General features: G+C 57.5%; 1 protein-coding gene across 7 annotated transcripts in view; it reads right to left on the reverse strand.

The window, feature by feature from the left end:
* ABCA2 (ATP binding cassette subfamily A member 2) overlaps positions 1–27,182 on the reverse strand; it is a 33,871-nt gene extending 6,689 nt beyond the window's left edge. The window contains exons 1-38 of one of the 7 annotated variants that reach the window (XM_021533637.4): positions 26,981–27,182; positions 20,033–20,126; positions 17,643–17,754; positions 17,061–17,227; positions 16,730–16,857; positions 16,457–16,561; positions 15,800–15,985; positions 15,500–15,718; positions 14,567–14,901; positions 14,162–14,321; positions 13,838–13,966; positions 13,394–13,561; positions 12,548–12,644; positions 12,019–12,192; positions 11,836–11,938; positions 11,176–11,290; positions 10,621–10,811; positions 10,250–10,400; positions 9,753–9,957; positions 9,131–9,295; positions 8,664–8,844; positions 8,188–8,400; positions 7,678–7,874; positions 7,415–7,597; positions 6,818–6,996; positions 6,609–6,729; positions 5,591–5,878; positions 4,335–4,553; positions 4,079–4,181; positions 3,417–3,742; positions 2,752–2,965; positions 2,469–2,574; positions 2,070–2,181; positions 1,585–1,645; positions 1,156–1,330; positions 955–1,070; positions 337–484; positions 4–127 (exon numbers count right to left, since the gene is read on the reverse strand). In XM_021533637.4, the coding sequence (XP_021389312.1) occupies positions 4–127; positions 337–484; positions 955–1,070; positions 1,156–1,330; positions 1,585–1,645; positions 2,070–2,181; positions 2,469–2,574; positions 2,752–2,965; positions 3,417–3,742; positions 4,079–4,181; positions 4,335–4,553; positions 5,591–5,878; positions 6,609–6,729; positions 6,818–6,996; positions 7,415–7,597; positions 7,678–7,874; positions 8,188–8,400; positions 8,664–8,844; positions 9,131–9,295; positions 9,753–9,957; positions 10,250–10,400; positions 10,621–10,811; positions 11,176–11,290; positions 11,836–11,938; positions 12,019–12,192; positions 12,548–12,644; positions 13,394–13,561; positions 13,838–13,966; positions 14,162–14,321; positions 14,567–14,901; positions 15,500–15,718; positions 15,800–15,985; positions 16,457–16,561; positions 16,730–16,857; positions 17,061–17,227; positions 17,643–17,754; positions 20,033–20,126; positions 26,981–27,046 (6,136 nt within the window). In that variant the 5' untranslated portion in view covers positions 27,047–27,182. Of the gene's footprint in view, positions 1–3; positions 128–336; positions 485–954; positions 1,071–1,155; positions 1,331–1,584; positions 1,646–2,069; positions 2,182–2,468; positions 2,575–2,751; positions 2,966–3,416; positions 3,743–4,078; positions 4,182–4,334; positions 4,554–5,590; positions 5,879–6,608; positions 6,730–6,817; positions 6,997–7,414; positions 7,598–7,677; positions 7,875–8,187; positions 8,401–8,663; positions 8,848–9,130; positions 9,296–9,752; positions 9,958–10,249; positions 10,401–10,620; positions 10,812–11,175; positions 11,291–11,835; positions 11,939–12,018; positions 12,193–12,547; positions 12,645–13,393; positions 13,562–13,837; positions 13,967–14,161; positions 14,322–14,566; positions 14,902–15,499; positions 15,719–15,799; positions 15,986–16,456; positions 16,562–16,729; positions 16,858–17,060; positions 17,228–17,642; positions 17,755–18,092; positions 19,105–20,032; positions 20,127–26,980 lie in introns of those variants that run through there. The other 6 variants (XM_077787878.2, XM_021533632.4, XM_085593941.1 and 3 more) reach the window with 6 other exon arrangements.
* Between the last annotated feature and the right edge of the window lie 46 nt (positions 27,183–27,228).

Here is a 27,228-nt window from a genome sequence, read left to right on the forward strand (position 1 = left end):
TACCAATTTTGGCATAGTACTCATTGATGTATTCATTGTAGGCCATCTCCATCAGGCCATGGCCCAGGTTGTAGTTAGGGAACACAAGGAAGCAGCTCTTCAGGTAGCTGTTTACCACCTTCAGGTCCTGTGGGAACAGCAAAGAGAACATAACCATCACACACACCCTGAGTGAGTGGTAGAATCACATCCCCAAGATCCAGCCCAGTCAGGTCTCATGGCTGATCCTGCTGGAAACAGAAACCTCCTGAGGTCTCTCCCAGCCTGAGCCGCCCCACAAACAGATGGCAGCATCACCCTTCCTGGTGGCCCTCAGTAGAGCTGTGAATGCCATACCTTGTCGTGCTCAAAGAGCTGCAGCAGGAACGTGGCGACAGTGGCTGTGATGCCAATGAAGAGGTTGATGACAATGAGGAAGACATAAGCAGAGCTGGGCACCTCAAACCAGAAGGAGGCCGGGTACATGATAGGGGTGATGGACCAGCTGGGGAGGCGTGGAGAAGCAGCACACGTCAGTATGGCAGCAGAGGGGCCCCCAGCCTTTGGCAAATGGGCGCCTCTCCCAAATGGGCACTGCCCATTTCCATCCTGCTGTTCCCAGGCTCTCCTACCCCAGCCCCCACAGCTACTACACTCCAACCAGCTATGGGGGCTACAGAACATCACAGAATGGTTTGGACTGGAAAGGACCTTTCAAGGTCATCTAATCCAGTCCCTGGCCATGGGCAGGGACACCTTCCACTAGCACTCCAAGCTGTCCAACCTGGCCATGAACATTTCTACAAATCGGGCAACCACAGCTTCTCTGGGCAGTCTGTGCCAGGGCCTCACCACCTCCATTATGAAAAATTTCTTCTTAGTCTAAATGGTTATCTTTTAGTTTAAAACCACCACCCCATAAGACTCTGGAGGCATCCCTGGTGCCTCCTGACCACCCTCCTCTGAGCAACGTACCCATAGAGCAGGAAGAGGGAGAGGACAGCGGGGAAGTTGGTGGGAGAGGTATATGCTGGGAGGTCAAACACGAACAGGATGATGATGCAGCACGTGGCTGGCACCAGGTAGTTTAGCTGAAGAAGACAGAAACTTCTGTGACTGCCAACTCCCTGGCACAGCCCCGGAGGCTTGGCCAGTGAGGCCGTATGTCCTGCTTACCATGTCCCACATGTAGTTGGCCAACCAGTAGATGACAGGGTCACAGCCGCTCACAAACTGCAGGTGTTTGGCCTTGGTGGCCTTTTCAGCCACCAGGAATACCACAAAGCTGGCTGGGACGAAGGACATGGCCACAATGATGAAGATGGCAATCACCACATCTGTGCCTTGCAGGCTGGATGGGGAGCAAGGAGAGCACGGACTCCATCACCCTCAGTTGCCTGGGGAAGGGCCACCCACCCTGGTGTGGGACAGTCACTGCACAGATCAGGGCATGGCACAGGGACCCCCACATCACAGCCACCCTGTCCCTCACCACCACACAGCCTGTGGAGCAGAAGCTTTGGCCTTCCCATGCAACCACCAGGAAAAAGCCCCCTACCTCCCATGGGAAAGCCACCCTCCCTCAGACCCTCTCCTTGGACCTACAGGTAATCCAGGGACAGGCTGGCACTCGTTTTGTTCATGGGGTGATTGGTGACTGTGATGCCTGCAATAACGACCAAGAAGAAACATGGAAGCATGAAAACTGGCTTGGGACACAGACCCCTGTCCCCAGTCTGTCTGGTCCTGGCTGTGAGCAGGATGGGTTTTCAACCTGAAGCTCAAGAGGAGCTGGGCCCTCTGAAACAACTCAGCACCTCAAGGCCAAGCCCTCCCCTCACTGGAGAGCACCCCTAGACATGTCACAAGCCCAGCCACTTTCAGGCAGCACTTTGGGACATTCCAGCCCAGGCATGGCAAAGAGCTCATCCCAGCTCTCATATCTCAGAGCTGAGGTGTGTGAACCCCTGTTCTAGCTGGACACTAGCCTGCTTGGCCCAAGGTGAAAACTGCACTTTGGAGCCTGGTTGGATAATACTCTAATGCTGTTCCTGACATGCTCCTGCCCCCAAACACCTGCAAATCCTCACCGTAGGCAGCAGGGTTGCCCTTGCTCTTGGGCAGGTTGGCTCTCAGGATGGCGTTATTGAGGGCATTGAGGTAAGTGGGCATGCTGTGGTAGCCCTTGTTGTTGTAGAAAACCTGGAGGAGGAGAGAAGAACAATGGGAGATGGCAAGAGAGCTGGGCCCAATGATGTACTGGGAGAGATGGGATGGACGGCCACCCACAAGGCAGGTGTCCTGTGCTCAAAGCTGTAGGGAGAACAGGCCATTGCTGACTGTGCTGGGCCAGACCCGCTGAGCACTCCCCCATGGCTGGAGCCACCCAAAGCACTTGAGAGCAATGGAGAAGAGCAGTCCCAGGGGTCCTTGCTGCCCCCTTTCTTCCCCACCTATCTCCCCTGCCCTGAGGTGCAGTGCTGTCCCACCTGAGCTGTTCTGCGCACAGCAATCTTGCGCACTGTGGCCGGAGCCCTGGCTCCAAAGGAGGCCGGGATGGATTTCTGGACGTTTCCAAACGTGAGCGCCCCATACCTGTGGGACAAGGCACTGCTGAGGAAGCTGCAACTGCTATCCTCCACCTCCAGGGGTGGAACCATGATTGAGCACGTTGCTGACTCCAGCTGGCACCCTGGGGCAAGTGTCCCCAGGCCCCTGGTTCTCATCCCTGCTCTATGGTGCAGGACAGACCCTCCCAGCCTCCCCTCTTGCCTGTGCAGCCGGAAGCGGTCCGAGGTGTAGAGCAGATATTCAGAGACGTTGCGCCCTGTGATGTCTGTCAGGATGTCCCCTGTCACCACCTTCATCTGTGGGGGATGGCCCCCCACGCCACTAGGGCAGGAAAAGCCGGTGCCCTGCATGGAGCATGTGCACTTGATGGGCTCATGGATGATGCGGGGCAGGGCAGGGGCTGAGGTCACAGTCCCTGAGGAGCAGAAGAAGTGGCTCAGTCAGGCTCCTGCCTGCTCCAGCTGCTGGAGACAGCATGAGGGTTGGGTGGCTGGGCAGGTAGGGACCTGGTGACCAAGAGATGGACACGCAGAAAGCTTTGGGGGGACAGAGATTCAGAGGTGGGCCATGAGGTGTGGCTAAAGAAAGAAAGGGCTGGGGGCCACATCCAGCAAAGGTGACACAAGGCTGGCCACAGGGCTTTGTGACAGTGTCCCATCCAAGGGGTTCTACTGGCATGGCTGGGGCCCAATGCAGACAGTGTTCCAGGGCCAAAGCCACAAGTTCTGCCCTACAAAGCTCTGCTGTGTGGCCAGGCCAGACCACAGGTACTCCCAGGAGTCCCAAGAGCCACTTCTGTGAGGATAGGCATCACCTCCCTGCTGGAGACAAATCCCAGACACAAAAGCACCCAGCATAGGTAATACCTTTAACAGTGGAGAAGGTTGTAGAGTTCCAGGCATGGAGCAGGTCCTCATCCATTGACATGGGGTAGTCAGAGGGAGCCGGGGATGGAGGTGGTGGCACAAAGTTGGAGAGCGGAAGGCCCTGGGTGAAGGAGTCGATGCACATGGCATCGAAGTACTTGGCTGCCAGCATTTTGGACTCATTGCTATTGAGGTTGAGGGTCTGCATGGGCTGGTCCAGTGTGTTGTTAAAGGGTGTCTTGAGCACACAGGTGGCCCCCACACCAGAGGGCAGATGGAAAGTGTTCACCAGCTGCTGAGGGCTGGCATCGGGAGACAGCCTAATGCTGCGGGAGCAAGGAGCAGGAGACACAGATCTCAGCACCATGGCTAACTTCTTTCAGGACCTCCCTGAGGCCTTGGCACTTATCATGGGCACACACAGCCTGTGCCTTGCATGACTGAGCTGCTAGTAACAGTGTCGGGGCTCGCACATCTCCCAGAGACACCCTGGCCAGGACAGAGGTTGTTTTCTATCAGGGGACATGGCACCAGCCAGGCTGTGCTCCAAGCCTGAGCCAGCCCTGGCACTAGGCCTACTGCCCTCCCAACTCGCTCCCCTTACAGTCCCATGGATGGGCCTTGGGCACGGGGTGCTGGTCACCATCAGTGGCAGCTCTCACCGGTACTCATGCCGCTCCTCGTTGGCATAAGGAATGAAGTTGCCCTTGGGCTGAGTGTAGTTGTGGTATTGGGATGGCGAGAGGATGAGGGGTGGCAGGTCACCTGTGGGGACAAGAAGAGAAACCTGCTGGTACTCACAGTACCACAGCACACAAGGGAGACTGTCTTGGCCTTGCCTTTCTGCACCCAGTGGCCACACTGGGAGAGGCAGAACAGGTCGCCCAGCATGCAGGTAGGTAGGTGGCCTGCATGCACCTATTTCGGGCACGGAGAGCGCCACAGTCATGGCCACACAGACAAAAAAGGCAGGCAGGAGGATCTGTGAGAAGAGGGCCTTGGTGTTGCGCTTGGCACAGTGGAAGCGTTTGATGATCAGCCCATGGAACTGGCGCAGCTTCAGCCATGAGCCTTCCAGCTTGAAGCTTCCCCGACCTGCCAGGTCACGGTCCTCTGCTTCCACCTCTGCTTCTTGCTCTAGGAGGGAGAGAGACATCAGCTGTCTGGCACAGCTGCTCCCACACCTGCCTGGGCTCCCAGGAAGCTGAGCCCGACATCCAGCCCAGTTCAGCCACCCCAAGGGTGAGGGCAGCACCCAAACCCAAGTGTACCACCAAGCCACAGCAGCAGTGCAGGCAGAAGCATGGTATCTGGCTGGCAGGTTCCCCTTGGCCCCAAAAGGAAAATTTAAGACAATAATTAAAAAAAAAAAAAAATAATTTGGTGCTTTTTCTAGGACCCCTCCATTTTCCCATCAGCTCTGCCAGCTGGTAGGGGGTCAGCACAGTTTGGAACAGGGGACAAGACACAGGTGGGAGTCCCAGTGAGACAGTGGGAGCTCTGTCACAGCACTGCCCCAGCTCTGCCTCCCACAGCCCTGGTGGGGGAAAGAGGTGGCACATCCCTAAATTAGTCACAAGAGTTGTGAGATAATCCTGAACAGGATCTCTGACTACAGCAATAAGCTCAAGGCACCTGCCTACACCCTCTCTATCCAGCAATCCTAGCATCCAGGTGGGGAGAGCCTTGCACCTGGGACAGGGTATGAAAGGTGAAGCCATCACCTGGAAGGTGATTGTGTGCCCAAGGACCAAGAAGAGAAACACAACTGGTGACAGTGTGGGAAGGGGCCATGTTAGTGGGGCAAGTCTGCAAGGTGGCACTGGAGACCCACAGGAGGCAGAGGCAGAGCCAACACTGGCCGCTCTCACTGGCTCCACGCCTTGGCACAAGACCCTCATGCACAGCCGACCACCACAGGGTGCAAATTCATGGAAAGAGCCTGTTCCCAGCCCTTCAACCCAGACTGTGGCTGTCTGGGTGCTGTGTTGCTGGATGCCCCATTAGCCCCCTCCCCATGGGCTCTCATCCCAGCAGTCACAGACACCCATCTCAGTCACAACCAGATACCCTGAGGGACCAGGCCAGCTCTGCCCACCCTGGGTGAACCCTCCATGTTCCAGCTAAGTGCCTTCCCCAGCCCCTGCCACTGGCCAGGCACCAGCAGCACCAACCTTGCAGACTGATGTTATCGGGGTCTTGCCGGTTATCGAACAGGGGCGCATAATCCCCAAAGAATTCAGAATAAGCCCCACCTTCATCACCACGCACAGACCCCACCGAGGACACTGAGCGCAGGGATGCCTGCGACTGTGCCAGATTGGAGCAGGTCACCAGGTTGCTGAGCTCCACCTCGGGCTTCTCTGGCACGGCCGCTTCAGCCAGGGGCTCCCCGTTGGCTTCAGACTTTGGACCCAGCTCAGAAGAAGGTGGTTGCAGGGTATCCTTGGACTCCTTCATGTCTGGAAGAAAAAATGTGGGTTGCCACCAGCCATGCTGCTCTACAGTGCAGCATGGCAGCAGCTGGGGATGGATCGTATCACAGAATCACAGACCAGTTTGGGTTGAAAGGGACCCCATCTAATTCCAGCCCCCTGCCAAGTGCAGGGAAACCTTTCACTAGACCAAGTTGTTCCAAGCCCCATCCAATCTGGCCTTGAAGACTTCCAGGGATGGTGCACCCACAGCTCCTCTGCATGACCTGTGCCAGGGCCTCACCATCCTCACAGGGGAGAATTTCCTTCTAATATCTAATCTAAACCTTTCCTCTTAGTTTAAAACCATTTCCCCCTTGTTTTAACACTATCTGCCCATTTAAAATCCCCCTCTCATTTTTTCATATCTCCTTTAGGCACTAGAAGTTGCCATAAGGTCTCCCTGGAGCCTTCTCTTCTCCAGGTCAACATCCGCAGCTCTCCCAGCCTGGCTCCATGGCAGAGGTGCTCCATCCCTTGAAGCATCTCCATGGTGTCACCCGGAGACCTGTGCTGAGGACACCAGAGCTAGCCAATATTCCACGTAAGAGTAAAGCCAGAGTGGAGCAGAGACTGGCTGCCTTTGGCCGGGGTGGGCTCTGCTGGAAATCTCTCCTCTAGTTGGGACAGGAGACTCCTGCAGCCACCAAGCCCATCAAGATCACACAGCCCGTCACTAGCCCCAGCAGCACCCTGTGCCCCCAACAAGCACCCATACCCACGTCACTGTTCTCCAGAGACTGGTCTTCCTCAGACACCTTCAGGAAGACCTCCTCCAGCGTGGTGTCCATCAGCCCAAAACTGGTGAGGTCCAGCTCTTCCAGGTTCTGCTCCAAGTGCTGTGGGAGCAAAGTGCTGTGTGAGGAGGGCAGATGTCCACAGTGCCACAGCCCCTTGCCTGCCCACTCTGCCAGCCCCTGCAGGTACCTGGAAGAGTCTCTCAAAACAGCCCTTCTTGACAGCCTCACTGGGCAGGATGTAGGAGAGCTCTGTGTTGGTGTCTGAGATGAGGAGGCAGGAGGCCACATACTTCTTGATGAACTGGGAGACACGAGGCTCAGAGCAGGGGCTGACAGAGGAGTGGCTCAGGGGGCTGTGGCCTGGCTCTGGAGCAGAGAGACAGTACCCATCGGTCAGCTCACACGTGGGCTCCCTCCAAGACCTCCCGCATTCCCCTACCCCCCAGTGCCATAGGGGCTTCCTGATCACCTTGACTGGCCTGGGGGTGGTCTTCTGCAATGTGGCCCACACTGGACATCTCAATCCACAGGGCAACCCACAGGCTTAACACAACCGGCACCCAGAGAAAAATGCCACTGTGTAAGGTCTGGCCAAGGACCCAGCTGGGAAAAACTAAGGCTGAGCAATGGGACCTCCTACACCTCTGCCCCATCCCCTCTGCCCTCCACATGGCCTAAGGAAACTCAGGATGGGAGTACTTGGGTGTTGACCTCTCCTTTGCTAAGCTGAAGAAGGCCTGGTGCCATATACTCCTTTAACAAAGGATCCCACTGCTCGCAAGACCTGTGCCATTCCTGGTGTCTGACTGCTTCTTCACCACCGTCAGCTTGTAGCCATCACCATAGGTGCTCTTGAGGAACAGCGGGGAACCACAGCACTTGAGCTTGCCATGGGAGATGATGGCGATGCGGTCCCCCAGCAGGTCAGCCTCATCCATGTGGTGTGTGGAGAGCAAGATGGTCCTCCCTGATGGCAGCACAAAGCCTCAGCAGAGGGGCTGCAGCTGCCACAGAGAAGCATGCTAGGCTCTGCCCAGCTCTGCTCACCTGGCTTGTACTTGAGGATGAGGTCCCAGATGGCCCTTCGGGCATATGGGTCTACACCAGCTGTGGGCTCATCCAAGATAACCGCCCGCGACCCACCCACAAAGGCAATGGCCACCGACAGCTTCCTCTTCATGCCGCCTGAGAGAGTCTGCACCTGGCAGTGCCGTTTGTTGGAGAGTTCCAGGTCCTCGATCATCCTGGGGACAGGGCAGAAGCACCAGGAATGCTGGGGGGGCTGTACTGGTGCCCAGCACCTGTGGGGAGTATGTAATGCCTCTTCCCCACGATATCTGCAGCCTGCAGCTGTTGGGATTGCCCAGCTGCAGTCAGGCTACAAGAGTCTCCTGATCACTTCCACAGCCTGACACCCCAAGGGTGGGAAAACTCTTGGTGGAACTGCTCCATGGGACACCTCTGCCACCAGATCGCCCCCCATAGCACAGCCAGCAGGAAGAAGACTCACTCATGCCAAAGGCATGGATGAAGACAAAGGAGCTGGAGGGTGCCTACTTGTCCATCTCCTTGCGGATCTCCTCCTCCGCCATGCTCTTGAGCTGTGAGTAGAACCAGAGATGCTCCTCCACTGTCAGCCTGTCAAAGAGCACATTATGCTGGGGACACATGCCGAGGTTCTTCCGGATCTTGTCCATCTCCGTACGGATATCATGGCCATAGATGGTAGCAGAGCCCGATGTTGGAGGGAACAAGCCAGTGAGGATGGACCTGGATGGACGGAGAAAGGCAACAATGTGAGTGAGCTCATATTCCTCAGTCTGGCTCCAATCCCATCCAATGCAACCTCTGGGAGCATCTGCTGGGCCCCAGGCAGAGGAGCCTACTCCTGTCCCATGTTTGTGACAGCCCCACACCCACACTGCTGCCCTCTGGGCATGGTACCAGCTGTCACAGGGCCCTGCAGAGACATCCCAAAGCCCCTGCAGCTGGCCAGAGGAACATGATCGCTGTCTGCCTGGACAGGCACTCACATGGTGGTGGTCTTGCCTGCACCATTGTGCCCCAGGAAGGACACAACCTGGTTCTCGTAGAGGTTGAGGCTCAGCTTGTTTAGCGCCAGCTTCTTGTCTGTCTTGTAGACTTTGGTGAGCTTGTCAATGCAGACGACTAAGGGGAGGTGGGTTGGCTCCTCCTCGATGCCCCTTGTCTCCTCTGCTGTGACAGTAGGATGGTGAGGAACCAGGGGAGGGCAGGGAAGCCAGGCTTTGAATGGGGTTCCCTGGGAATTAATCAACCCGCCTCCATCCCATGGTGGCTTCCCCTCTGCTTCTCACCAGTTTTCCCCCTCCCATGCCAAAGTGGCAGCTCCCAGAAGCCAAAGTGCTTGGCCCAGCATCCTGCCCTGACAAGAGCACAGGAGTCCATGGCCAAGGCAAGACCCTGCAGCAGAGCCAGAGCCACCCTTGTGCCACCGACTGCCACCCCCAGCTGCTCTCACCCAGCCTCCGGCTTTCCATGGCACAGGCCTGATCCTCCTCCATGATGCTGAAGCGGGTGTTGCGTGACCATGGCCAGGTCCACTCCCAGGTCTCCACGCGCCCATTGCCCAGCCAATAAGACTTCTGGAAAGGGAAGTACCAGGGCCGTGGCAGGCCGAACATGCCTGCAACCACAGCCCCAGGGAGTCAGGGCCAACCCTACAGTCAGGGCCATGCAGAAGCTGCTGAAGACTGGGGTCAGAGCTTGGTATGGGCACAGGCTTCAGGGCTTTCCCAGGTCAGGTCACCACTGCAGGGTGCGGGCTGTGAACACTCCAGCCAGCTGAGTTCAGGGTAGCTCTGTGGGCTGTGCCAGGAAACAAATTCCTTTGGGATTCAGATTGGGTTGGCTCATGCTTCAGCTTTACAATGAAAAAACCAGGGAGTGACTGAGATGCTTCCACAAGGGGAGGATAAGGGGGACTGATATCTCAGCTGTGGACATCTGGCTTTGCTACAGCCAGCCCCTGAATTGAGACACCCAGCTGACACTAGCAGATAAGGACATGTGGGCAGGTGTCCCCCAGCAAAGAGGCTCCTGTAAGGTCTGGGGTGCCTTCATGCCCCTCTGCCCACACGTACCCGGGTGCACAGCCTCGATGTACCACGTAAGCACCCCATACACCATGGCATCCACGACCAGCATCATCATGGACAGCAGGAGGTTGAAGTCATCTCCTTCCACAGGTGACTGGCTGAAGGTGTGCCACTGGATACCCACACCAGCCACCTCATACAGCGCAAAGTACTTGGAGCCCAACCCAAAGGCCGTGGTGGACATGAGGGACTGTAAAGAGGTGGAGGGAAGGGAATGGGAGGTCAGCAGGAACCGCAGGCCAGCTCCAGAACAGGTTGTGGTGAATTCCTACCTAGTGTGCCCCACCCAGCCCTGTGGAAATGCTCCAGGCCCTAAGAGGCACCAAACCTTCTGGAGATACCTCCAAAGCCCCACAGGAAGTTGGTTCATACAGGCAATGGCTTGCCCAGAGCTTGCTGACAGCTTGGTGGCTTTTTACTGGACATGAGGTACCTGAGGCAAACCTGTGGCTATGTGTTCCCAGCTGCAGCAGCCAACTCACCGCAATGCACTTCTCAAAGGCCGTGATCTTGTCATGGGCTACCTCCTCCCGGATGGCCACATACATGTAGGGCACATAGCTGAGGAAGTAAATGATGCCTCCACAGGCAGAGGCCAGCTTGGCCTTGGAGTAGAGCACTGACACCAGAAAGCTGCAGAGAGGACAGCATCTCCTTGGAACACACCCCACCAAGACTTTCCCCACACCATCTGGTTTTGGTGGTGTTGAGGCAATAAACTGGCTCCCCGCATCAGCTGCTTGGAGGAACTTGTGCCCCTCCACTGTCCTTTGCCCACATAGCTCCCAGCACCCTTGCTCCATGGGGCACTGCCCATGCCCCTTTACTCCCCAGCACAGAACAGGCAGCTCACCAGAACATGATGGTGGCCACAGCATAGATGGCAAGGAAGAGCCATATGATGAGGACGTCGCTATGCATCAAGACCCTGCCGTACTTGAGAATGGCAGTGAGGGCCGTGACTGAGATGGAGAGCTGGACAAAGCCAGTGATGAACCAAGCCACCCAGTGCACCGCATTGTTCAGGCCCATCATCTTCATCACCTGTGAGGCCAAAACTACTCAGTGGGACTGTTCCCAACCCTGTGCACCCCTGCTTCCATTCTCACTGGGCTGGGAGGGCAAGGGGTAGTACCAAGGGAGCTGTTGGGAGTGGGCAGGACACAGCACCCTCTACTGGGAAATCCTCTACTGGGATACCAAGGAGCTCAGCTCCCTCCAGTGCTGGCCAGGGATCATCTCATGATGGGGACACTCAGAAGGACCAGCTCTGCCCAGGGATTTGGGATGTCCATCTGCCCTAGTTCATGTAATCCAGAAATACAAGGAAGGTGACCAGGGACACAGCACAGAATGTAGGGTGCAGATATGCCTACTCCACCCCAAGAATCCCTTACACCATCCCTACCTCTTTCAGGCGATGCTCCTTCTCTGTCACGATGTGCTGAATCATCATGGCCACTGAATAGACCCAGGAGATCACCATGCAGAGGGGCATCATGTGCTCAATGACAAAGAGAAAGCTGATGGGGTAGAGGAAGAGAGGGGAGAACTTGATGGTGGCACTGCCACAGAGACCTGCAGAGACTCGGGGCAAGGGGACTTGGAGTGGCTCTCTCACTGCTCAGGGATAACCAGTCTCTAACCCAGCTCCTCCTTAGTGCCCTAAAAGGACTTCTCCAGTGAGTCCACAGACAATCCAGTGTGAGGCTGGCAAGCCTTTGTAGGCAAGTAGTAACCATAGGCTCCGCCTGGGGCCCTGCTTAACCTGGTGTGGGTGGGGCCCTCTCCAACCTCCTGCCCAGGAGAGTTAGTGGCTCTGGGACTTCTACAGGTGCTGCCTCCAGACTACGGTAATCCATAACCACCAACAGATCCATGTGCCATTCCTTTACTTTCCCCCGCCTTCCTGAGTCTGGTAGTCCAAGGAATTGGACTTAACTGGTTGATCATCACTCCCAGGGTCACCAATCTCATTCTGGCCCCCAAACTTGTTCTCTTTTCCCAGCTAAAGTATCCTGGTCTGCAAAGTGGAAGGAGGAAGGTCCTGCAGGTGAGTGTTACTCACTCATCTCGGGTATAACATGGGTACGGGAACATCTGTACATAGTTGCCAGGCTCCACCACATCGTGGCCAACAAATGTGTTGATGAGGGCACGCTCCATCATGTCTGTGGAGGAGAAGGAGAGGCCAAGCTGAGCGCAGAGGGGCCAGGACCATGGGCAGCTGTAGCAGGGCACTGACACTTACCCTGGATCCAGACAAAGCCATAGAGGAAGTAGAAGCGGCCGCCAGTGTTGGGGCCAGGCCGCCAATATGCCCGCCGGATCTCGTTGGTCTTCTCTGTGAAGCTGGAATTCTGACGGATCTTGTATGTGACATGGGGAGGCAATGAGCCATCCCTGTTAGTCTGGAAGATGACGCCTGTGGGCAGCAGAAGAAGCAGGGAGTCCACAGGGACCAGCCACATCAGCTGGCCCACAGCAACAGGCAGGGATGGGGAGGGCACTGTGAGGTTGCCATGGATGACATGGGTGGCATAGCTGGGGATGTGAGACCCCCATAGGATACAAAGGCATACAGACAGCAGGCTGTATCATTGGGAGAGCCAGGACAGCAGCATGGGGCAGAGGATGGGCACCACGAGATACTCAGCCCCCTCATCCACCCAACACATGCACCAAGGGACCCACATCCTGAAGCCAGTGGCTCCAGGGCACAGATGGAGAAGGGCAAAGTTTCAGGGACCCCTGAGAACAGCTGGTTCCCAGGGACATACTGGCAAAGACCGTGACATTGTCCTGATAGGCTTGGTTCAGCGTGTAGTTGACAATGCTCTCTTCATCTGGGAAGCCTTTGAAGATGTCCACACTGACCTAGTGGGAGGAGAATCATAGAATCACTAAGATTGGAAAAGCCCTCCAAGATCACTGAGTCCATTAACCCAAACACTATCAGGCCCAGCATTAAACCATGCCCACCAGGTGTCAAATTCACACACTTTTTGAACACAGGGGTAGTATCACTGCCCCAGGCAGACTGTTCCAGTGTTGACCACTCTTTCAGTGAAGAAATTTTCTGTAAAATCCAACCTAAACCTCCCTTGCTACAACTTTAGCCTGTTTCCTGTTGTCCTGTCACTTGGGAGAAAAGACCAACCTGGGAGAAAAGACCAACCCACTTGGCTGTAACACCCTTCTAGGTAATTGCAGAGACTTAGATGGTCCCGCCTGAGCTTCCTTTTCTCCAGGCTGAGCTTCCCCAGCTCTCAGTCCCTCCTCATCAGATTTGTGCTCCAAAACCTTCCCTGGCTCCACTGCCCTTCTCTGGACATGCTCCAGCAGGCTAACAAGATCCCAAGGCCCTGGATGGGTCCAGCACACAGAGCCTACAGATAGAACAGCATGTGCCACCCAAAGCCAACCCCAGCCCCTGAAGTCAACAGCATGTGACCACCTCCATGCTAGACATCTACCCCAAAGCTCTGGACACTGCAGGAGCCACCACCTTCCCCAGGGCTCCTGTCCCACACTCTTAAAAAGGTCTCAGTGGATCTGACCCTCTTCAGCCCAACAGAGCCTGGCTGTTGGTGGTTCAACCTTCCCACAGGTGAGCTCCACCTCACCTTGGCCATGAAGCGGACCCAGCCGCAGGCAGCATTGTCAATGGTATCCAGCTGCTGGAGCAGGACGCTGGCATTGGGCAGGGAGAAGTTGCCATTGAGAAAGTTGTGGAGAACATCACTGTCAGAGACATTCAGGATCTCTGGGTGCTTGTGGAGGTCAGCGGTCAACTGAGACAGAGAGGAAGACATGCAGGGAGAAGTTGGGGTATGCCCTGCCTCTCAAGTCACTGTCCCCCGGACACAGGTAGGACCCAAAGCTCCACCTGAGCTGATAAGGAACAGTGTGCACACTGTGCAGGGATCCAGACTAGTCTCCACAAGAGAAGGTGGACACCAGGGAGTATCCCATGAAGAAGTTACAGGGTATCTGGGGGGAGGACAACCCCTTCTCCACTGCCACAGCAGTAAATCCCAGGCAGGTTCATTCTCACCACATTGTCCTACCTGCTGGAGCCAGTGGATGCGCCTCTGCAGCCTGCCCTCCTCCAGGTAGGCTCGGATCTCAGGGGAGATGTTCAGCCATGCCCTGGCGTAGTGGGTGACATTGCCCACAAAGGCGAAGGTCTCGTTGGCCTGGGGGCCAGGCAGAAAATGGTACAGTAGGCAGAGGCAGGAGCTTCCTGCTCTCTGGGATGACTAGCAGTCATGGAGATACCTGTCCACCTCCCACTCCCCGTGTCTGGCAGTCAACCTCTTCCCGGCCACACAGCCCATCTTCAGAGCAGGATGGTGGGAGAAGGACAGGGGTCCCAACCTATGCACCCTCACCTTCAGGATGACCTTGTCAACTTCAGTGCCCACAGGTGCATACAGGATTTTGGGGTTGCTGGTCATCAGATGCACAAGGAGGCCCAAGTTTCGCTGCTCCTTGCTGGTGAAGCCCAGCGAGCTCATGTTGCCCTGCTTTAGTGCCTCAGGCTCAATGGTCCTGCAAAAGGAGCTCAGGCTTTCTACTCTGCTTCAGGCTCAGCACCCCTTGCTGCAGGCAGCCCCCACCCCTGCCCCTGACAGGCCTTCAAACTGACTCCAGTGCCTGTGTGGTGCTGCCCAACACAGAGAGCATCCTTGGCTGCAGGACAAGGCTGCGGTACAGCACCCATCCTGCCTGCTCAGCAACGGAGACACCACGAGCCTGCACAGGGAGAACCTGGAGCCATCCCCCAGCGCTCCTACCGGTTGTTCCCGCAGAGGATGGGCTGCAGCCCCGCCCAGAGCTGCACGAACGCTGAGAACTGCCCCTGGCGGCTGTCAGTGCCAGACAGGCTCTCCCCAGCGCTCTCTTCCTCCTCTGCCGTGGCATTGCCAGCCGTGGCATTGGTGCTGGCCCAGCTGGTGCTGTTGGCCGTGGGTGGCACAGCCTTGCTGGCACAGGCTCCCCTGGGCAGCAGCTTAGCCAGTGCTGAGAGGATGTCCATGTCCTGGAGAACCTTCTCCATCTCCACCAAGTCCTCGAGGAGGGCACGGAGGCGGTGCTGGGTGGCTGTGCTGTTCACTTCCTCCAGCTTCAGCTGTATGTGTAGACAAGGACATTGCTGGGACAACAGGGTCTGCTTGCCTTTAGGAAGGAACCAACGAGGATCCCAAGCAGCAGCAACTCCACTTTCTTGGTTAAAAGGTTGGAGCTGTGCTGAGGTAGGGCCTTGGACTCATTGCTGTGCATCTGCAGCTATGAGGCAGTGAGAATGGTGGCAAATGCTGGCAAGGACTTGCATGAGGACATGAGATAGCACTCAAGACAGGAAGGGTGGTCCCTCTGCTCCTACAAAGGAGCTCCATCAAGCTTGGGTGGGACAAGGAATGGGACCTCAATTTCAGGATTTTGCCCAGCAAGGGCTTTGCCAGTCCTGGGGAGAGAAGCTAGCAGGGACACCTAAGAAGATGCTGGAGACACCCAGTCCCATCCAATAGGCAGCGTTCAAGCAAGTGCTTGAGGAGAAACCACCTGGGATCTTACCATGGAGCTGGGTGGGGAGGGTACTCATGTCAGAGAAGGGAGAAGCCAGGCCATTTAACTGCTTCACATCCCAACACAACACCAACTGAGTTTGAAAACCCTTCCCAAGTTTCATCCCTGCCACCAGCCTGCCCCACCTGCCCAGCTCTCACCCTGCTGACTATCTTGGGGGTGTCCAGCTGCTTCTGGAGCTCAGAGGCCAGCTGGGCAAAGCGCTCCTGGCGGATAGTTCGGCTGCCATTGCAGGCCAGTGCCCGGTATGCTGCCAGCAGTGGCTGCTGCCTGGGGGACACGCGCAGAAGGCGGTGCAGTCCCCCTGGGTACTGCTCACATGTCACCTGCTCCAGCGCTGGCCCAGTGAAGAGGACATTCTACAGGGGAGGAAGTTGTAGGGACAGCGCTGCAGTGCCTGCTCTGGCAGAGCACCCCAGGCTGCCGCATGAGGTGCTCACCTCCATCTCGGTGACAATGGCCTGGGGGCTATCAGAGATGGCAGGTGCCACAGCAGTGCTGGTGAGGCCCAGAGCCTGGGAGAGCATGCGGAGCAGTGCTGGACGGTGTGGGGCTGCCACTGGGTCCTGCAGCACCCTGTGAACCACCCGTTCCTGCAGGCTTCTCCAGCCACTGGGTAGACTCTTCTGCAAGATGAAGAATGTGGACGGCTGGTGGGATGCAGGCTCCCCCCAGGTCCCCCTCCTTGCATGTCCCATGAACAGCATACATGAACAGCCCCACAGCATCCATGGTCTCCACGGGGCAGGGAAGAAAAAAGATGTGCAGATGCAGGGAGCAGGGGTACCGTACATGCCAGACACAAGGAGGGAACAATTTCCCCTGCTCCCTCCACAGCCACCACCCAGGCAGCGCCAACCCCCACTGCAATGCAAAACCCAGGCATAGGTACTGGTACATCTCATAAAACTGGGAGAACTGGTGGCAGCACCAGGATGGACCCCAGACATCCCTGCTGCTGCTCTGCACCATGACAATGTTCTGTCATGGCCCATCTACTGGACAGACAACCCCAGGTCATTTAGAGTGGGATATGCAGGGGACAAGAGGATGGGCTCTACCCTACCATGTCCCCTGCATACAGGACTGCTCCTCACCTCCAGCTGTGTCATCTTCTTGCTCGGGCCAAACTCATCCCACAGGTCTCGCTCACGGGTCTCATCAGGTACCAAAGGAAAGGAATCAAAAAACTGCCGGTACACCTGCATTGAGATGAGAACATGACTGCCAGGTGTGCCGAAAGTGGAGCACCAGTGCTGCACCTGCCTGCCCAGCAAGGCCCTGGCATGGGGTGGCAGGGTAGGACAAATCCAAGCTGGGTGCCATTCACAGGGTAGCACAGAACCCTGCAAAGCCCAGAGGTTACCCACCTCCCGCAGGTCAATACTGGAGCCCAGGAGCAGCTCAGTTGTGCTGTTGGGGAGGGAGAGGTTCTGCATCAGGAAGCGACGCAGCTCACCCTGGTCTTTGGCCGCCCAAGCCAGTGTGAAGCTAGACCCTGCCAAGGAACAAGGTGGGAGGTCAGAGCAGCCCACCAGCATGAGGGACACGGCATGGCCCCAGAGCTGGCCCTGCCCAATGCAGCGATATGGGACAGTGGCAGGGCACTGCAACACATCATCACTTTGCTGGGTGCTGGGCCAGCTAGCGCTATCTGTCCCTGCCCAAACAGGTAGTGAGGGCAGACAGAACACAACCCACCTGCTTGGCTGCTGAAGTGGGTCTCCATGGAGCTGGGCTCAGGGCTGCTGAGGGCCTCCAGGTGCCGGCGCAGCGACTCCAGCTCCTCCTCCAGTCCTGGATGCTGTGGGTCGAAGAGGCTGCTTTGCTCTACTGCCTCGCTGAGGTGCTCCAGAATCTGTGTCACCCTGTGGTGAGAGTCCAGCACCACCCTGTCTTCAGGGACAGATGGATGGGGACACCTTCCCCAGAGCTCTGGGAGAAAGAGCCCCTCAGGTGCAGGGGACAGCAGTACTGTCTGAAACGGGGCACCACTGCCTTTGCCTGTGCACTGAATCCAGTGTCCAGGGTTCAGAGAAGATCCCCAGCACCTCAAGGTGTCTCAAAGGGCCACCTCTGTCCTCCTCCCAGCACTGAATACCTGGGAACCCACAGCAGAACAGACTGCGGTGTCCCCTGCACCAAGGGCATGGTGGTCTGCACCCAAGCAGTTTTGGGCTTCTGCCTCAGCCCCAGGGTTGCAATGTCAGTGTGAAAAGGGGCAGGTTCTGTGTGGGAGCACGAGGGGTAGGAGAGGAAGTGCATGGTGAGGGCAAGACTCACGTGGAGTTGGAGTACTGCAGAAAGCCAAACTCATCACGCTGGCCGTCAGGGCACAGGGACTGCATGACTGGCAGGATCCCGGCTGATGTGAGTGGGGCCGCCGTGTAGAAAGCTGGAGCCAGTAAGAGTGCAGAAGAGGCCAAGGAAAGCAGGCAGCAGGGAGGAGAGGCAAAGAGGCCGGGAGGGGGAAGGGGCCACCAGAGAAACAGACACTCAGTTCAGAAAAGCACGCGCTGGGGTCTGTGAGCCCATGGGAGGCTGGTGGCCAGGGTCAGAAGTCAGCAGCTTCCCCACCAGGGCTGTACTGGCTGGTGACTGTGGGGTTGCAGGCAGCTCCAGCATCGCTGGCTCCAGCCTTCTTGCCCCCATCCACTCTTCCCTGGGTGATGGCTCCCTTCAGCCCCATGACAATGCTAATTTCTGCCACTTGCCCCCAAAATGGCCACCAACTTCCTTCAGGCTCCTGGCCCCTCCTGTTAGTAGCCTCAGAGGCAGTGGTGGATCTCCAGAGGAAAAGAAGGAAAAATACAACAGGGAAAATAATTTGTCACCTGCAGCTCCCAGAGCCCCCAGCCTCCCCACAACCCAGCTGCCCCAAAGTGCAGCAGCTGGAGGTAGGTGGAAATGGAGACACAGCGTGGGGAGATGGGAGAAACAAGAAGCAGCAAAGGGCTGGCAAACCTTCCCCCTCCACTGGCACTGAGCCATCATTCCTGCTGGGACCCTACCGTGTCCTTCCCCAGGGCAGGGCAAGCCCAGAATGCCACTGCCTGATGGGGACCACAGATTGTCATCGGGCAGTGCCACTCAGGGACCCTGCTTTTGCACCCTGCCGATGACCCTGTGGTTAGAGATAGGTCAGTGCTGTTAACAAGGCCACAATCGGTGGGCACTGGTGAAGATGGGCTTCGGGCAGGAACAAGGGATAGGTGCAGCATGGAATAGGCCAGCAGCCTCTTGGGGTGGTGGAACCCACACTAGTGGCCATGCCACAGTTTGGTGACAAAGTCAGTGCATGGCATCTAGCTGGCCTTGAGGCTCTAGTGCCACATTACAGCTTGTCTCAGACATGAGGGGCCAAGACCCTGGTGGTGGTGCTAGCGTGGAGCCAGCCCCAACCCCTTGGTGACTGGGCAATACTGGGTGACGACAAGCAACCACATGGGTGACAGAACCCAGCAGACTTTGCTCCAGGAGGCAGGCAAGAATGAGTAAGACAAGCCTCCACCTGGCCTGGAGCGCCCTATTCAGCCCAGGAGGCCGGGGACATGGCCACCAGTGGCTCCAGCACCTGGGGAACACAGCACCATCAACCAAGGGGATACACCATCGTGGCTGGTCAGTTCCCAGGGCGGAGCAGGCAGAGGAGATACTGTGCTGCCCAAACTCATCTTCACCAGCTGTGGAGGAAGGCAAGGAGTTCACAGGGCACAGATTAGGCCAGAATGAGTTTATCTAAATCAGGCTCTTCCTCCCCAGACTATGAGGCCAGCACTGGTAAGGGAATGGGGGGAGGCACCCACCCGTCCCACCAACTTACAGACTGGCGCATGCAGTTGAGGCATGAAGGGCAGGCGGGTAGGGGAGATGGTGGGAAAGAAAAAGAAAACATGAGCAAAAAGGAACAAAAAACCAAACGAAAAACCACACAACACAGAGCATATGTCAGTGCCAAGGCAGAACCCCGGCAGTGCCTTTCCGCAGCCGGACCATGCTGACAGCTGGGCTCTCCCTCGCCGGGACACACTGAAACACAGGCTCAAACCATTGTCACATGGGGTCACCACCAGTGCCCAGCATCTCCCCTGGCCCTGCTGTCCCACCTGGACCAAGGCACGCACCAAGACGGGCATCCATGGGTCCTTGTGAGCTGACAGCTTCATTCCACTGCCTCCTCCCAGCTGCACAGCTGGCAGCCACCAGAGCCCAGGCCAAAGCTCCAGCTGGAATTCTCCCAGAGCCCTCAGCTCCAGTCCCATCAATTTATAATCCTGACAGGCCTCAGAGCACACCAGGGCCAGGCGTAGGGCTTCCCATAGGTCACCTTCCCCTGCACTGGAGAGCCCTTCCCAGAGCCACTCCAGCTGACCCTCAACTACTTAGGGGGACTGTGGCTGTTCCAGCACCATCCAGCTCACCTTTCCCCATGCAAAATGTCCATGCCAACAACATCCACAGGCTGGTTGGTGCTGCAACCTCCAGGGGAACCTCCCCAGGCTGGGACAGACTCTGCTACTCCACCAGTCCTTGGCTGTAGCCCCTGCCCAGTACAATGTCCCCCAAAAGGCCTCTCTAGGTCCCCCCTGCCCTCAGGCTGGAGCACCTCCCCAGAGCCTCAGGGTGCCCCCCAAGTGTGGGAGTGCCCCAAGTACTGCCTTGCTGGGACCCACCTTCCTTCACAGGAATGGTTGGCTTCTTCTGCCGCAGCCCCAGGAGGATGAAGAAGAGCACCAGAGGGATGAAGATCTCGAAGGCCAGCACCCACTGGGGATGACACAGAGCAGAGGGAACAGGATGCTTAGGAACAGAACACAGCCACCTGGGAGAAGTACAAGGGACCCCCAGGCATTGGTGCAGTGCAGCACTGTGTCCACATATTGTAAATGGCTGGTGGCTCTGTCACAGCCCAGCCAGCGCAAACAGGTTCCTAAGCATCCCACAACCTCCTGCCGGCACCACCCTGTCCAGAGCACTGCAGGACATGGCCAGGTACACAGAGGAGATGGATCCCTCTTCCAGCAGTGCAAACAGGCTGCTGGGGCTTGAGCTCAGCCTCAATGGTCCATCACAGCTGGAGCTGCCCAGGGAGAAGACCTCAAGTTCTGAATAGGTTAGTGCCCTCACAGCCTGGAGTACCATGATGTCCCCTTGTCACCTGTGCCACTGTTGCATCTCACAAGGCTCAATAACTGAGTCAAATAGCAGAGTTCAGTTCAGCCAGGCCCTGGCACCAGGTCCAGGTGCAACTGGGCCATCCTAATACCCATTCCATGCCCACCCAAAAGGCTCTGGCTGAAAGGAATTTCCACTGGCAGCATATGGTAAATAACAGCAAATCCCCAGTGTAGAGTTGTTTGCACTGTATATCCCCTCATAATGGTTTGTCCCTCCATATCCCCTCTTTGTACCTGTTTGGTTCATCCCAGCTTCCCCATCAGTACCTGTATGTCCATCAAACCCCAACCCATCTCCCTGTCTCCTCCCAGGTGATGTGTCCATCACCTGGTGACCCTTACCCTTTGTCCAGATCCTTCCCCCAGGGTCACCAGGTAGCTGGACCCTGTCTGGGACTCCTCCCCGACCCTCTCCTCAGTGGTCACTCTGAGGCCTTGCCCCCGAGAGCCGCTCCCATGTCCTTCCCCTGTTGGCTGTTCGGTTTTCCCCACACCCCTATACCTGGCTGCTCTGGGCGGGGCCTGCTCTCTCTTGCTCCGGAGGCCCTTCGAGGTCAGATGTGGCCTGGGATCTCTCCAGGCCCTCATTAAACTTTGGAACTAATCCTGAGGGAGAGCGCCTCTTTCCTTTGCTTGTGGGACCAGCTCATCTTTGGACTCACGTGGGAGCTTCTCCAAGCCCCCCGGGATCCAAGGAGAAGTTTCTTCCCTCTGCCCACCTCACACCACTGCCCAGCTGGCTGGGCTCCACAGGGGATCTGTCCCCGTGGATTCGAGGGAGAGACGCAGCACCCCAGGAATTCCTCGCTATAGTGGCTCAGAAGTCCAGGCTAGGCTCTGTGCCCAGAGGCCCTGGGGATAGGCATCAGCATCTCCAGCTATGGGCAGGAGCAAGCACCTGGCACACTGCCAGCACAGCTGCTACCACTCTGCACTGGAGTGCCCAGAAATGGCATAGCCACGGTGCCCAGTAGTAGGGAACCACTGCAGGCTCAGAAACTGAGGCACAGGGTGAGGTGTGCCAACTTTGGCTCACTCCAGGGCCAGATCGGACCCAAGGCAGCTGCTGAGACCCTGAAACTGCTGCCACCCATGGGCACAGCAGGGTCCAGCTCTACTGCTGGGAAGGTGCTTTCTACACAGCCCACACTGGCCTCCTCCCAGTAACCAGTGCCAATGGGCAAGCTCATGGGGAGGCAAGAACGGACTTTAATCTGAAGGATGCAGCTGCCAACAGGTGACAGGGTCAGGCCCTGTGTCTCCTACATTACCTCCATGCTGCCTCGCTCAGGGGCTGTCAACACTCTGTCAAGAAAGTCAAGAGCAGCCTCGAATGGCAGTGAGCAGAGGGAGCCCTGTACCCAGGTTGCTGCCAGCAAATGGCCACAGTGCTACTTCTGTGGAATGAACATAACTGCACCCATGGATGCTGCTCATGCTGCAATTGCCATACCAGAGTTCCTGGTTTTGGAGAGGAAGAAGAGCTGAAAGAGATGGAAAATGCCCCCAGGAGCAGTGCCTGAGAACCATCATCTTTCTGATAATACCAGTCCCAGGGATAGTGCCTGGTGTCACTGTTCCTGCAGAAGGCAGGATAGCAGGGGACACCCTGATGCACACTGCTGTCCCGTGGCCCCTGCCCCACCCCCTGTCTGTTTACCAGGCACACAATGGGGCCTCTGTGCCCAGGCACCGGGGGGACCATCCCCACACACCCACGCTGGCCTGTACCAGGCTCGTGTGGGGACTGTCCTTGGTGGCAACAGCTTGTTGGAATCTGCTTGTTGTTATTTATATTTTTCACTGTTTTATCACTGTTATTTATTTTTTTGACAGGGGTCATTGACTTTTCCTCATCTCCATCCCCAGAGATGTCCCTTGTCGCACATATCCCAGTGTCACAGCAGACTGTCCCACACATTTAGCACCCACAGTGACATGGTAATGGGCAGACATGGTAGTAGATAGCTATCTATCAGGCTGCACCTCTAGGACTGACCCTGCCCCCCTAGTCCCCAGGGGCACTGGCATACAGCAGGGCCCAACAGAGCCTCAGACTTCCAGAGAGGCACCAGGCGGGTACACCAGCACATCCTAGGGATGGTGGGGTCCCTATCTGCAGGTGCAAGACACTGGGGGACATTCTGGGATTGTGTGAGGAAGCAAGGAGGAAAGGCCACGATGCAAGCAGCTGAGAAGGAAATGTTCCCCAGTAGGTAGGAAAGGGCCAAGGAAAAGAGAAGAGAGCATGCCAGCAGCTGGCACAATTGCACCAGCTAGTCTGCCCTGCTCTGTCACCCATCCCCTGCCCCCCTCCTCCCTTGACAAGGGCACAGGTGCAGGACTGAGGGTGGGACACTGGACCCAGGAGCCCTTGTACCAGGTGACAATAGCTGTGGGGGCCACAGACAGCTCCTGGGTGGTGGCATTCTCTTCTCCCACATCCCCTGCCATATGTTCATTTCAGCCAGGTTGTATGTGAGCAGGATGAGGTCATAGGCAGTGTCCAGATTTGCACAAGTGCTGGGTGTCCACCTGCCACCCTACAGACAGTGGGGTAACTTGTCTCACGTTTGGCCCTGCCTCTTGGCTGGAGGCAGGGGTGGGGCGGGTCCTGCCCAATTCCCCCAGCAGGGAGACAGAGCTGGGTGAGCGCTACAGCAGGGTGCTGGCCCCTGGCAGGGGGACATGTCTTTCTGGAAGCATTGGGACCCTGATTCAACACCTGTGCCCATCCTCTGCCACACTGTCAGATGGGAGCCAGAGGCTGCTAGGAGGTCAAGCAGGAGGCAGCAGTGCCTGCTGCAACACACAGCTCCCACACAGCCAGGTCAAAAAGTCAGACAAGCACTACAGGACAGTGGTGCAAACAAAGCAGAGTAATTGTCCCGGCCTAGCACAATGGTGCCAACACGCCCACCCTCCAGCCACCACTAGGACAGCTGAGAGATGTGCTGGAGCCAGGGTCAGCACAGACATGGCTGTCAGGTCATGGACAACTGCACAACTCCATTGGGGTCCCCAGGATGTGGCAGCACTCAGGTCCCAGTACCCCAGGGGGCAGTCCTCATGGGGACAGCCAGGCCAGGCAGAGGCAGCTCTTCCTGTCCATTGCTGTCACCCAAAAGTCCACTCAGTTCCCTCCTGCCTGCCCCCAGCAATGCATGATGCCCACAAGCCACAGCCTCCAGCCAGCATGGTGTGGGAGAGGGCAGTCAGGGGCTGGGCACCCCCATACTAAGACTCTCAAGCTAGCAGCTCCAGTGACATCCCTGCACCCCAAACCTGCCATGTCAGCCCCCCTGCACATAGCCTGGTATCTGCAAGGGGGTTCATTGGCTCCAACACAGATGAAGCAACATCATACACAGCATCCAAAATCCCTGCACATAGGCCCCAGAGGACAGGGCAGGGTCTGTTTGTCCTCCTCGTGGGAGGAAAGAGCTGCTGCCTACTCCATGCCAGCCTCTCTGCCCATGCCAGTGCTGTCCACAGTGCCAGGAGGAACTGGCAATAGGAGCTGGCCTGCAGGAACCCTGAGGGATGGGGCTATCAAGTCCTGCAGGATCCAACTTTTCCAATAGCATTTTAAGGCTGCAGAAATACCTTTAAATCTTCATGGCTCCACACTTTAATCACTGTTAGATGCCCACTTTTGCCCAGAGCCAGAACATAAAGGCAGGTAAAGCCGTGATCACAGGGAAAGATGACCTTGAGAGCTCTGGGGCAAAATAGGCCCCAAAATGCATGAGGCTGTGCCAAGCTGCCCAGCTCCAGTGGAAATCTGACCATGGACTGCTGGTCACCACCTAGGTGGGGCCTGAGAGGCTTGCTCAAGGTCACCTGCCCCATGGGGACAAACAAGGCCAGGTCCAGGGGCTGCCAACTCCCATCCTGCCAAGGCCTGGCCACCCTCACCTCTGGTCACTTCCAGTCATGTCCATCTGTCCCACTACCCCCTGCCTCCAGCATGGACACATCCCCACCCCTGACAGCCCTGGAACAGCAGCCTGGCACTCAAGGCACAGCCAGCAATCCCCAGGGCTGCCATGGGCACTCCAAGGGACCCCACAGCCCGGCTTCCCTCTGCCAAGAGCCACTGATGCTGTTCTGCTCAGATCTTCATAATCCCAGGGTTCCTGCCTGAATTTATGCTCTGGGAAAAATAAAATTGGGGCCACAATGCATAGGAGTCCCTGGAACAGCTCAGCCACACTAGGCAAGGTCTAAAGCCACCATGGGCGGGGAACAAGGCCTTACAGAGGTGCCACTGAACAGGGACAGTGCCTGGTCATGCTGCAGGTCTCCCTGCACCCACCATCCACCCGTAAGTAGCTTGGCCAAACACTCATCTAAATAACAAATATTATTTATGAATAAATTAATAAAGTCTGCCTGTGAAAGTCCATCTAAACTGTGAATAAAGTCTGTCCCAAAACCATGGCTGTACCCTACTGCAATCCTGCTCTTGAACAGTCCCTGCTGCCAGGGACAATAGGGACACCCCCAGCCCACCAATATCCATGGGCAGAACACAGAACTGCTCCAGTAGTAAAGTCCGAGGCCAGAGGCCTCAGTCGAACCTGGAGTCTCTGCTTCCCACCCCACCGTACAGCACTGGGTTTGCTGCTCCACCTATTGCCGGGAGGGGAGCACATGGTAGCAAGGACTGACCCAGGAGAGCACCTGCAGCACTAGGCTGTGCCAAAAGGCAGCTGCTGGTGCCAACACTCCCTCTATGAGGCTGGGAGAAGCCCAGCAACCCCTAACTCTGCCTGGGTCTGGGTGAACACCCAGCAGCTGCTCCAGTCCCCCAGCCTCTGGCTGCTGCATTAAGATCACTCTAGTGAGAGCTGGTTTCTCACAGTGCAACATTCATCTGCAGTCATTGCCAGGATAGACCCGCAATGGGGAACCCACTGCTGAATGCCAGGTGCAGCCACCACACAGGACCTGGCTCTGACCTGGCCAGCCACCTCCGGCAGCTCAGACCAGCAGCACTGCTTGGAGAGGACAGAGCTCCCCACGGAGTGGGCAGGGTGATGGCCCCTGCACACATCAGGGACAGCAAGTGACTCTGGGATTCACACACAGCAGTAGCATAAGGAAGGAGGTGATTTACACAGGGCACATGCATCCTCAGGGCACAGCTGTCCTAGGAACTGCATCAAACCCATCCATGAGCACCCGCAGCACTGGAACCAGCTTTCATCCTGGCTCACAGCTGGTCCCCTGCACTCATGGCATCACTGGGTGGGCAAAGAGGGGCTGCTCCATACCCTGCCACCCTGCCTGAAGCAGTGGCACTCGAGCAACAGTCCATACACTTGGAGGTGATGGGGCCTAGGCTCCTCATCCTCCTCCTCTGACCACAGCTTCTTGCACTGCACCTCCACACTGCCCACAGGGCTGGTAGGGAGGGTGACAGAGAAATGGGTCTCTGAAAGCTGTGTGCACCCCCACTGATGGCCACAGAAGCCAGGGCCAGGTCAGCTGGTGTGTGCCAGGGCCCAGCTGTGCCAGGCTGCTCATCCTTGCAGGCAAGGGTCTGGCACAGCCCCTGCTGTGGCCATGCAACTCTGCTCAGGGTAAAGAGGGGAGATGACTCAGCCAAACAGCATCATCTCCCTCATCCATTTTTGGGGCACAGGGGCTGTCAGTGCAGGGAAACCCGCCTGCAGCGTAAGGCTCATTCCTGCTCGTGTTACAGGGACCTCTGCTGCTCCGGTTACCGGGACACGGGGTCTGGTGCTGGTGGCTGCAGGTGAGGAACAGCAGGATCGGGCCTGCGGGATATTTGGGAAGGGAAAAGAAAAGAGATGCCAGCTTGCGAGCATCAGCTCGTTCCCCTCCCCCACCCGCTAAAAATAACCGGCTCCCTCGGGCCGCGCACCCACCCCCTGCCCACAGCTGCGGCATCCCTCGGGGGGCTGATGGACCACCGCACACACGGAGCCTGCGACAGGGCGGCAGCAGTTCCGAGGCCCCAGCACGGTCCATGCCATCTTACCCCTTCTGCCAGCCCAGGAGGGACACACACCAGCCCCCCGGCCCCCAACCCCGCGAAGTTGCCTTTTCTCCAGCCCGCGGAAGATAGGCGGCTCCGACCCACATATGGACTAAAAACCTATTTAAACCCGGCGGGTTATCGGGGCTCGAGGAGCGATCCCACCCGCGGGGCGGCGATATCCAGCCCCGGTCCTGGGCTCCCCCTGGGGCCCGCGGGACCGGGCGGCCTCACGGACACGACAGCGAAGCGGGAGAGCCCCAACTGTTGCTGCCACACAGGGCCCGGGGGCGGGCCGGGCCGGAGGATTTGTGCGCGGCTGGCCCGAGGCCCGCGGACATCGCCGGGCCGAGGGACTGGGGGCACCCTCCGGCACCACTTCCGCGCGGGGCCCGGCCTTTCCCCTCGGGCTGCAGGGCCCCCCCGCCCCCGCTCACCGGGCTGCGCCGTTTCAGTGTCACGTTCTTCCAGAGCAGAAGATGGAGCTGATGCAGGAACCCCATGGTCGGGTTGGCTGGCCCCGCCGAAGGGCCGCGCCGCGCTCAGCTCCGCGGTCACAGACCGCCCACCGCCATCCCCTCCCAGACGGCGCCTACTGCCGGCCGCGGGTTGCCGGCCTCGGCCCAGGCCTGGCTCCGCCGCACCCGCCCCGACCCTGCGCAGCACCAGCACCGCCCCCGGCCCG

Source organism: Lonchura striata, chromosome 17, assembly GCF_050655825.1.
Source record: "Lonchura striata isolate lonStrDom1 chromosome 17, ASM5065582v1, whole genome shotgun sequence".
Taxonomy (NCBI): domain Eukaryota; kingdom Metazoa; phylum Chordata; class Aves; order Passeriformes; family Estrildidae; genus Lonchura; species Lonchura striata.